The following is an 11,378-nucleotide window of genomic DNA, read 5'->3' as shown; positions in this document are numbered from 1 at the left end:
TTTAGAAAATAAACTCCCATTTAATTAAATTTTCTGCAACACCTCAAGGACACTGAACAAAGGAATGTAAACTTCTTTACAGATAAAATCTAAATCCATCTGCACTGACAGGTTTTGTCTCCAGACACACAGAATGTCTACTTTGAAACCTGAAAGCATTTCTTAAAAATTTACTTTCTTTTACATTTGCTGGGATTTAAGCAAACTACAACTAGTTGCTGATAAGAGTGACATAAATGCTACAGTGTTTGCAACCAAAGTTTTTCTGTTTTAGGATCCACTGAGAAATGGACACAATAAGAAGGGAAAACTGAACGTTTATAGATATTTGTAACTCACAGAAACGCATATTCAGCCATTAAGTGCTCCTTTCCATAAACATTACACCTCACTGAAACAACAATAGTGACTTGGACTTTGATTGTAATTTATGCTCAGACTGCATCTGCTGAAAACAATGAATGTGAGGGTAATTTAGAGTTAAGTTTCATTTAGCAGCAACAGTTTTTGGAACAACTTCATGAGCAGACTGAACTGTGGTGTGTAAAACTGTTCAGTCCTTTTTACCAAGTCTTTAAGTTTCTACAGTCCTTTTAAATGTCCTACAGCTTCAAGCCCTTTTTTCTCAAGTCTTCTTTAGCTTCTTTTATCTGGTCCTGGAGCTCTCTGGCTGCCTCATCGCAGTCATTGAAGGTGGCCACCCGGTATCCCACCGTGGCCAGGGAGAAGCAGCCGAAAGACACCAGCAGGTAGACGGGCATCGGCCAGGCGACTTCCCGGTACTCCGGCGGAAAGCTCAGGCCGAACAGGTCGAAAGTGACCACAGCCCAAGCTGTGGCCAGCAGCGACACGCCGAACAACCACTGCATCAGTTTCGTCATGGTGGAAAAAGCTCCTGACGGATTTTTTTTTATAAACGACCTGTCGGAGAACAAACCGTGTTAGCACCGTAACGTAGCAACAGCGTTAGCTCGTCGAGCCAAAACACACCGAATAAAAACAAACAACACGAAGTTTTAGCAAGTAAAAGAAGGCTTACAAAAGCAACAAACTCACTGAAATAAAAAGAGTACAAAATAATTTTGTTCAGTACATGTTAAAGACAAAATAAGCGAGTGTGTTTACCTCCTTTCAAACGCCACCTCAGCCCTGCGCAGAATATTGACGTCAAATTTGTGATGCATTGTGGGAAATGTAGTGATAGTTATAGCGCTCTGAAATACCAACGAATCAGCTTTTTTCTGTAATAAAGTACTACATTTCGATATATATTTCCTAAAAAAAACCTTTTAAACTAAATTCAGAGAAATTGAATATAAAAAACATTCATAAATTTTCATCTCTGTTTTTATTTTTACATCTACATGTTTTATGTTTTTGTACATTTGTTTGTATATTTGCATGCTCTTAAAAACCGTTTATTTTTGTGTATTTATTAGATTGTGAACCTTTTGCACCAAGTTGACAAATTCATTGTTCCGTTAACTTTGCATTGAACCTCATTTAGATTCTAATAAATACAATAAAACTCTTTTTTTTAAATAATAAGTACATAATTATTCTTAAGTTTGACTACATATGTATTCTTACTGTCATATTTATTTCACAGATTTTGACCTAGTGAATTAAGTATGACAGTCATTAGGCTCTACGAATATTGATCCATTTAATAAATGCACTATATTGAATATGATTGTATGTAATTCAATTCAGATTGGAAATGTTTATGTTTTTGTAGCCTGGATTGACTTTTGCTAAGTCTATGTAAATAAAGTAATCATAATTAATTTGTATGGGTTTCTTGTGTGTGATTTTTATGAAGTATAACACCATCAGCATTCAGTCAGCTGTGAGAAAAACAATCATCTGCAGTTCAACTGAGTCATTAATGAACCTCCCCAGCAAAACTTTTTAACACAAATTAGACTTCTAACTCTTTCTCGGGGGTAGTCTCTTCATTTAGAAAAGCCATTCTCAAAATTAGCAGTCGCTAAAAGCTATCTATGTTTTTTTCCAAAGTGAGGAATCCAGCAGCAGTTTAATTAGGCTCCACAGGGGGCTCCTGGGTCTCTGTTTTAGGGCTGTGTGGTATGTCTTTTCATTCAGGGCTGTGAACTGACCAGGTGCAGAGGGCAATGATTTCTCCTGGGTGAAATCAGGAGCGGGAGGAGATGTAAACAACATTCATTGAGCCGGGGAGAGAGATATGCCAAGCAGCCACTGAGAAATAAACATCATTCTTTACAGGAAAATGGAGAGTTATTCTTAGAATGGTGATGTTTATGTTTGTCTTTATTAGTGTTAATAGTGGGAGTGATGATCTGTGCACCTGCTGGAGGGGTGTGTTTCTTCTGTTTATGGAGACTGAAAAAGGCAAGACTGGAAAATAGTCTGTGTGAAGTTTCTAAAAACAGGAATCAGTGATGACTTGCAAGTTGGCAATGCCAAGCATTTATGAGTATGTTGGATTCTTTAGGTGAAATTGTACATTTGCTGAACAGTCTCACTACACAGCACAGCCTATTTTTTCATGCTTGTTAATTGTCATTTTCTTACAAAGAGTTATATCATAAGTAAAAACCAATAAGGTTTACATTTATATAAACCTGATAAAAATTTAAGTGATCAAATAGATCAGATAAAAAAAACAAAATCAGAAAATGTGTTAGGATTTCATATAAGATAGCAACAACAGCAAAACAGAAAACAAAATTAAACTATTTCAAAACCTTCAAATCTCTCTAGTCTGATAATAAATATGAATACAATTATAAATTATCTAAAACATGAAAATGCCACAGATCTTACCAGTTTAAATGGCATATCACATTTGGTTTGATTGGTTAATAAATGTATGAATTGTTTACTGACAATCTCATGCTTAAAGGGGGAGATCAGATATTTTGGGGTTCTGTAGAAAAGTTATGAACAGTTAATATCTTACCTGTTGTAGATAGTTCTTTGAATTGCCTCAGTTTGGAGAAATAGAGTTTAATTCTGAGTGAACCAATGAGGTAACGTGGGTGTCTGCTGTTCTTAAAACAACTCAAATCTCAAAAATATAATTTCACCTCATGCAAATTCACAAATGTTATAAACTTTTCCACCAACATCGCGTTTGCGTTTCATGGTTATTTGTCAGAAATATTATGATGTTCCTGCCAGAAGTGACAGCACTTAGCTTCCACAGCTAGAGTGCTTGCAAAAAATAACATTTTATGTATATAACCATGTAATGTGAAATTGTTGTTGATGTAACTTTATAAAACAGCGTTTGAATGACTTGCTATGGAAGTTTTGACATTGGAGTTGATTTAAGACGACATTAATCCACTATGGCGTTGGTACCTCTCAGTTTTGGTTAAAATTAAACCCCATTTCCACAAACCAAGGCGATTAAAAGAGCTATCTGCAACAGGTAAGCTACTATTTGCTTATTACCTTTTCACAGAACCCCACTTCAAATGCATTGAACTAGCCCATTAATGCATTCAACATGGGACATATAATTGCTACTATCTAGATCTGATATGATATACATCACACTGTCAAGGGTGAACTTCACTGCACTGACATAATAAACTGAGTTGAGCTTGAATTACCCACGACACACGGCATTATTACATACATCATCGCTGTCTGAAATGCCTCGGTGTGAGCAGCAGTGTGAGCGTGTGTGACGCTCAGTGGGAACGGTCAAGTTGGCTTTTCTCAGTGTATCTCCCTGCCAGCTCCTGTTCCGTTCCAGTACTCAGGAAACCTGCGCTCCAGCCGAGAAGGCCTGGCAGACACAACACAACAGCCTGCGAGCGGGAGGGGCATGAAACTGAGAAAATGAGAGCGACAGAGACACCGAGACACAAAGAGCAAGGCCGAGACAAACAAAACAGAGGGCAGGGGGTTCGGAGTGCCACAGTGAGAGGGGGCAAAGCAGGGGCAGAAGATATTTTTGATTAAAATGGAAAAAATAGTGAACAGAGAAGGGGAAGTTGTTTCATGTGATAGGATAGCAGAGGCAAGGCTGAGGAATGAAAAGAAAGGGTGACCAAGTGACAAAACAGGAGCAAGGAGAGGGAAGAAGCAGACAGGCGAGAGGTTTAAACAGAGAGGGGGTGAAATCAGGGAATCTGCAGGTGCAGCTTGAACATCAGATGACCTTAATGGTGCATTAAACCCAGCTGTTGCTTATCCTGACTTTTCTTCAATCCCCCTAACACCTTTAACTGGACCGCAGCGCCTCGGTTCCCACAGAAAGGAGAGAAAATATAGTCAGAGGAGAACGGCACATTAGGGAATGAAAGAAAAAAACTAAAATCATCAAGTGGTTGTGAAAAGCAGTGACGGAGCAACGCCGAAGGAAATGTTTGCTCCTCAATGGCAAAAATAGAAGTGACTGCGTGTGATTCCAGGCAGAGAGAAAAGATAAGAGGCACAGATAAAACAGGAAAATTGGTAACAGAGAGTTCTGTTGACTCTATCTTTCTGGTTTCGTCAATATTAGTGAAGTGAAAAGACCTGATAAAAATGTGTGCAGCTAAACAGCCAAATAAGGATCAAGATTTGGGTAGATAACAGATTTCAAGTGTGTGAAACGAGAGCTGGAGAGACAAGAGGAGAGAGAGAGAGAGAGAGAGAGAGAGAGAGCGAGAGAGAGAGAATACGCTCTCAAAATGGTGTTTAAAATAACAATAGAGCTTGAAGTCCAAAACAGGAACCCTCTGTTTCCTGAGCTGGAGACAAAAGCTGAGTGCCGTGTTGTCATTAGATCTGAGTTAAAGGTTGTTTTTTTTAACTTGAAATGGGGTTATGTGAAAGACTTACGATAATTCAGTATCTTACCTGTAAAAGACAAGAATCAGAGCCTTCAAATAGCACATTGTTTGTGTGTGCGTGTGTTCATGTGTCTGTTAGCAAAATATCTCATAAACCACTGGAGAGATTTAATAAAACTTGCAGATAGCAATCATTCGATGTACAACTTGAATTTAGATGGCTGGGACAGTCAACTGACCTTAAAAAACACATAAATGACCATAAATTAATCAATTTTAAAGATATTGACCTAAAATTTGGTGTGGTAGTAACTGCAGCTGAGCACCATATGTATAATATTCAGAGATTGTTACAGATCTTTGTTTGAAATGTTGCCATTCCAGTTTAAATTGATCTCTGTTTGTTTATTAGTAAAATATCTTGTCAACTTTCAGCAAATAATTACTGCATGTACCTCTACAACGAATAAATGTTTGGATTCAACTCAATTTAAAATGGCTGCCAAAGCCAACTGACCTTAGAAAACACAAAATGATTAGAATTCAGTTAGTATTACAGATATTGATCTGATATTTAGTGTGGTTATTGCTAAGCATCATTGACAACAAATGCTCTAAATGCTACACTTTGTGCAGGATATTTGTCCAAACCATTAGTATTATCTGTTGGACATGACCCTGTTTGCTTGTTAGCAAAATATCTTATGAACCACTTGGCAGATTTGAATGAGTCCTGTAGAAAATAATCATTTAATCATCTAAAACCGATTAGCTTTTGGAGTCAGTATATCTCAAGATGGCCACCACAGCTAATTAACTTTAGCCAACACAAAAATGGCTAGGACTCAGTCAATTTTAGAGATATTGTCCTAAAATTTAATGTGGTTGGAGCTGAGAGTCATTCGCAACAAATACTAAAAATAAATGCAACATCTTGGAGTCTTATTTTCAAGGTTTGACCAAAACAGCAATAACTCCATTATTACTCAACATAAGGTAATCTCATTTTCTGACTTTGACATAAAAGCAGGCAATCTGTTAGGAAATTACAAATAATCTGTGCTCAGGAAACCAAGTTGCTCAGAACAGAGTTAGGTGAAAAATAATTTCTACCAACAAACCAAAACAGCTTAGACGTGGAAAATTTCATAACAGTTCAAGTAAATACTTTTATTTGTATAAATACTGGTCTCATATCTTTTTGTGTCTGATGCAGAATCTGCTGGATGATTTTGCAAGCTAACGAAGAAGCTCCTTCCCTCTGCAGATGTGAGTCATCGTAGATGAATCAGGACTGAGATGCTTTTGGTATTTCTCATCAAGGGTTGTGAAAGCTTTTACTCTCATAAACACATGCATGATAAATGTCCTCGAGCCAAGATTATTTAGGGACAGCAGGAATCAGTATGAAATTTCTGAGATAATATCTGTGGGATCCATGTGCTAACTAATGACATCTCGGGTCACTCAGGGGGGTGTAAGGTCAAAATGTGGTCAAGTGTGACCAGCCAGAACCATATGAGAGCAGAGCTTGTTTGCTCTCAGTAAAGGCACACCTGTTTCAGCTGAAACAGTGGAGGAATGCGCTTTCATATCCTCTCCCACCATGCTTTCGCTGCTGTCCTAATGAATCTCATCACCCAGCCTCTGTTTGCCCCACTCGAGCTTTGTTTGTTGACCTTTGCAAGACGTCGCTGCTTATTATCTTCATGCTTTGTGTAATTTTGCCCCGTAACACAAACCCCTCAACCACAACCGTAGCCAACTATATGTGTGCGTGTTCGCGTCTGATCAAATGCTTCTTGTCGGTGTAAAAAGCCATTAACAATGAGGCAAAAGATTCCCAATGTCTCCGTCCTTCCTCTATCTGTTCTCTCCTCTCACCCTGAAACACAGTGTCCTTCAGCGTTATCGTTATTGACAGTGGAACTAATTGGCACATGGTTATGAACATTCCCCTCGGGCCGTTTTAAATTGGACTGCACAGCTTCCTTCAGCATTCGACTCTGCATACAAGAACAGAAAAGATATTGATTATATATGTATTATTGTGGGTCAGTGTGGTGCTCCTCACAGCAAGGGGGCGGATGATGAAGGGCTTCATGTCTGGACGAGAATAAATTGACCTCATCAGGGGTTTGATTAATAGGTGATAATGGGACAAAGAGGAAAATTCTGTTTATAATTGTAACTGCTCATTACTCTGATGGGATGGATCAGAGACAAACCATCAGGATCTTCAGGGTATTCAGAGAAGGCCCCGATTGGACCCAATAAAATCAGAAATAATAAAATAATTTGATTAAATCTACTTTGTTCTTGGTGATTATTGACATTGCATGTAGCAATTTAGGCATTTTGACTTGGTCTGCTTTGTTCTGGTAACTGATTGTCACGGCCTGGCATGGTTTACTGAATCTGATGCTCCTAATTCTAAGATTTACAGGTAAATCTTAAATAAATTGCTGGTTGTACTCATCATCAGGGAAAGAACCAAAACCACTGACTTTTGCAAAGTTAATGACTCACATTGTGAGTTATCATGTCAAGGGTTACTACCTATGATGTTTCATTGTGCAAACATTTCCTCTCTTGTTTGTTTCTTTCTGGTTCCAAATGACGTTTAAAGAGAGCCTGTTTTAAACCAAGCTGAGATTTTTACAAAACCTAACCAAGTAACTCAAACCTAAACAGAACAGAGAGTAAATGTCAGAGTTAGCAAGCAAGTAAAGAAAAAAAAGGTGTTTATAAAAATACAACCATTTTGTAAAAGGTAAAAAGTAACCTTTCTGGATTCAGGGTTTTTAAGACCATAAATGAATCTTTTTTTTCTCTCAAAGCTGTTGATTTAAAAGCAAGGGCACACATTTTGAAGCCACTTATTATTTATACTGGCAGTAACTGGCAGATTATATGTTTAATAAGAGTCAACAATGACAACTCCTTATCACTGCCTATCTGAAAATTTCCTTTCCAAACGTGCCAGTCTTGTTCTAATCAGTTTTTATCACGTTTTTGTGTGTTTGCACAAATCCCTAGATCACGTTTGGCATTTCTCGGATTTGGGGAGACTATACTGGATGTTCAGGCTTGAACGGGATTCAGTCAACTGGGCACCAATCTATATGTTATGGATTTCATGCACGGACTAAATACTGATTTATTTCAGATTACAGCCCAGTTCAGGAACAGAAACTCACCATATATGGTCGTGATCATTTCTGCTGCTGGGCTAAAAGCAAAAGGTTTAAGGATTATGGATTTGTGGGGGCCACTGAGTAATACCATGAAAGCAGATTTTGGCCATCTCAGACAGGCAAAGCTGTCATTCTTCATAAATAATGTTGATTAGGTTGGACTCAGGCTTTTTAGTCCTGCATATCTACACACATACTGCATCAGCGCTGTGATTGCTCCAACTGCTTGACCTCCTGGAAATTTGACCCTGAGGCTCCTTTGTGCCTCTTGAGGTACCTGTCAACCCCCCACCTCTTCCCTGGGAGAGCATCTGGAAGGTGTGGAGGGATAGACGGGGCAGTTGAGATGTTTTTTTTTACAAGGTAACAGCCCCAGAGAGACTTCACTGACATCGTTCGACCATCTTTTCCTTTTTACAGATCATATACCCTCCACTTCATGTTCTGTATATGTCAGTTGTCACTGATCTGTCTCTTTCTGTTTGTTTTCTTTCTTTATCCTTCCTTCTTTCTGCTGTCTTAAGCAGAGCACACATATCATGCAGGCTGTGATGTGTGCACAGCTGGTCCTGACAGAGCCGTCCAGGAAACGTGTGGTTTACAGATCCCCCCCGATGACTCGTTGATTTTGTCTTTCCTTTTACTTTTCAGAGAGCTGGGGTTTTAACTGCGCAAGGAACACCGAGGTCCGACTCAGCGTGTTCGACCGCGGTGGAAAACCACTAAAAATGTGCAGCGTCCTGATTGACTGAATGGCTTACTGAGTGGATGTGTCACATGGTACATAAAGCCTGATAAAAAATCATGGTTTCTAACCACACAGGCAATGGCCCCACACCTGCTCACACCATTGCTACAAAACCAAGTTTGTGTTCTTAGTCTCACTGAAATGCTTTTCCTCACATCGGTTTCATGAAGACAATATCCCTCAAGTTGTTAAGTTTCTGGACTGACATATATATATTTCAGACTACAGCTGTCTGCTTTTCTTTGGTCCACATCATGCCTTTTATTTAGAACAAGTTTAGGTTCACAATGTAACGTCATCTCTGTGAGTTTTCTGCTCTTTGTGTGCACCTTCCTCTGCTTTTAACCACAATTAAACTATATAATAATTGTGTTTAATTATTTTAAAGTAATTATCCATTTAATTATGATGTGAGAGAGGGGTTTAAGCTGCTTCATTTCTTCAGATTAGATAACTTTTATGCACGTAAGTCATAACTTAAACGTACTTAAAGTAACAATTACATGGTTAAATATATTACAGCAAACCTGTTATGTTACTTTTTTCTTGGACTCTGTGCTTTAATGCAAACATCTGGAGTCTGTGCTTAAAGACTCTGATATTTAATGCATCTGAGATAAAAAGGAAAGTCTGTGACAAGTTCATGAGTAAAGAAGACAAAGTGAACAACTTAAATTCAATTCTTCAGTCTTTAAAAATCTTGTGAAACGTAGCGAAGTTCCAGCAAGCTCTTAAAACTGTTTGGTACATTGAACCTATTGGGTTCAGGTCTGATCCGAGCACTTTTCCTGTGTGGCCCTCAGTCACATGCTGGCTCCAGAAAGTCACACACAGCCATAAAACTTTGAGAATTCCTGATTTATGCACCCACAAAAAGGAAAAAAATAAAATAACACACACACACACACACACACACCTACGCAAAACTGTTTAAGAAAATTTACCATAAGACTACCAGGAATCATACCAGCAGCAATTTTAAGATGGCAGAGAACCGTTTTGGATTTGGAAGTGGCCCCATTCAGAGCTAATAATGGCGAGCAAAGTGGACCCAAACCAAAGCAGATTGCTGCCATTTTATAAAACAACTCCAACATTTAAACAAGTTATAGCAGTTCATGCACACGGTATTATTTAAATCTTTACAATGCCATCAGTTTCCCGTTACCCAATCATTTTGGAAAAGATATGAAATTCTTGAAACTGACCCCAGGCTGCAGCAGAAGTGCTGCTATTTGCACTTAACCACAGAAATCTATGTTAATAACCATGTATTGAAAAACTGACAAAGACAGGAAGGTCTCTGGAGAAGACTTTGCATGAAGCACTAAAATCTTTGAGATGAGAGTTGTTTTAAGACGACAGCAATCCACTTTGGTCTTTGACGCTTTAGGTCTAGCTATTAGCTCATCAATCCTCTCAGATGATAACTCTGCTTCTCCAAACAAAGAGCTATCTACAAAATGTAAGGTATTAATTCTTCAGCAGAGACCCCCATATTAATATCTCTTTAAAGATGTCTGTTAACCTCCTCCCACGCCTCCTCACCTGATTGAGATTCTATTAAAACCTGACAAAGAAGAAAATGTACTCTGAACTGCGTTTAGGAGGCTTGTTCCTGCTTCAGTAACAGCTAATTAATTAAAGACCTAGCATTCCTTGAAGGAATGCATATCGCCCACCGCCTTTTATGCCAGATGTTTAAACTAAGATCACTGTAGGTTAAGAAGAAGCAGACACTATTTTCCCTGGTCATTTTTACAACAAATTGTCCTTTTGTGTTTAGGTATTAGTAGTTAAATAAATTATAAACAACGTAAAAACAAACAAAAAAAAAACTTTAAAGACATTTAAAGACAAAACTATAGTGGTTTGATTAGGATGTGCATGATGAACAAAGTCAACACAGTGGAATAAAATGTGCGTATTATATGAGCATGCACTGCAAAGAGTGATGCATCAGCATTCTCTCCTTCAGTTTGTAATTAAAGAAACAGCTCAGCATCTTGTAAATGAGCTTATTTCCTGTCTTGTAAATGGTTAGATTAAAAGATTAGCACATGTAGCATAAATAAATAAAACGGGGGTGTCCACAGTGCTTACACGAGTTCTTCCATCATCGGGTCAACTTAACAATTAGAGCCAGCCAGCCAGCTGTTAACGCACATGCATGGCAGTGTCTAATTTATCAAAAAGACTGATAAAAAAAACTGCTTTAACATTTCCAATGTCGTCCAAAAATCTGAATGGTCAATGCCGTGGACAATATCCCCACGTGACACATGTTGCATCATTAAATGGAGAAAATAAAAGAACACAGATCGAATGGAGTGGGATATGTCTCTGGAGTGTGAACGTTTCCCTGAGTTTCCTCCCTGACCTGCAGAGTGCCGGGTTACAGCGTGTCCATATGGGCTCTGCTGCGCATTACTGTCACCCCTCATTTATCACCGAGAGGGAAGATGGCCCTCAAATCCTCTTAGCCAACTTTTAGCTGATTGATTTTTCCCTTTCTAGCTCCATTCAGATTATCAATGGGATAAAAGCAGGAAGCTGTATATTATTAATGCCATTCGGTCTCCTGGGTGGACGTATGGTGGAGAAAATGAAGCATTAATGTTTCAGCAGTGAATAAATCTGGAAGAATAATATCAAGGTGAT

The 11,378-nt window shown here is 38.5% G+C and overlaps 1 protein-coding gene across 1 annotated transcript; it reads right to left on the bottom strand.

Annotated features, from left to right (window-relative positions):
* Positions 1-1,189, bottom strand: dpm3 (dolichyl-phosphate mannosyltransferase subunit 3, regulatory). The gene is made up of 2 exons (XM_017422187.2): positions 1,126-1,189; positions 1-921 (listed from the first exon to the last, which is right to left on the bottom strand). The coding sequence occupies exons 1-2, from the start codon at positions 1,182-1,184 to the stop codon at positions 603-605; spliced, it is 378 nt and encodes a 125-aa protein (XP_017277676.2). The 5' UTR covers positions 1,185-1,189; the 3' UTR covers positions 1-602.
* Between the last annotated feature and the right edge of the window lie 10,189 nt (positions 1,190-11,378).

The sequence above is a fragment of the Kryptolebias marmoratus genome, linkage group LG5 (assembly GCF_001649575.2).
Source record: "Kryptolebias marmoratus isolate JLee-2015 linkage group LG5, ASM164957v2, whole genome shotgun sequence".
Classification (NCBI taxonomy): Eukaryota; Metazoa; Chordata; class Actinopteri; order Cyprinodontiformes; family Rivulidae; genus Kryptolebias; species Kryptolebias marmoratus.
This window is presented reverse-complemented; position numbering and strand designations above follow the sequence as displayed.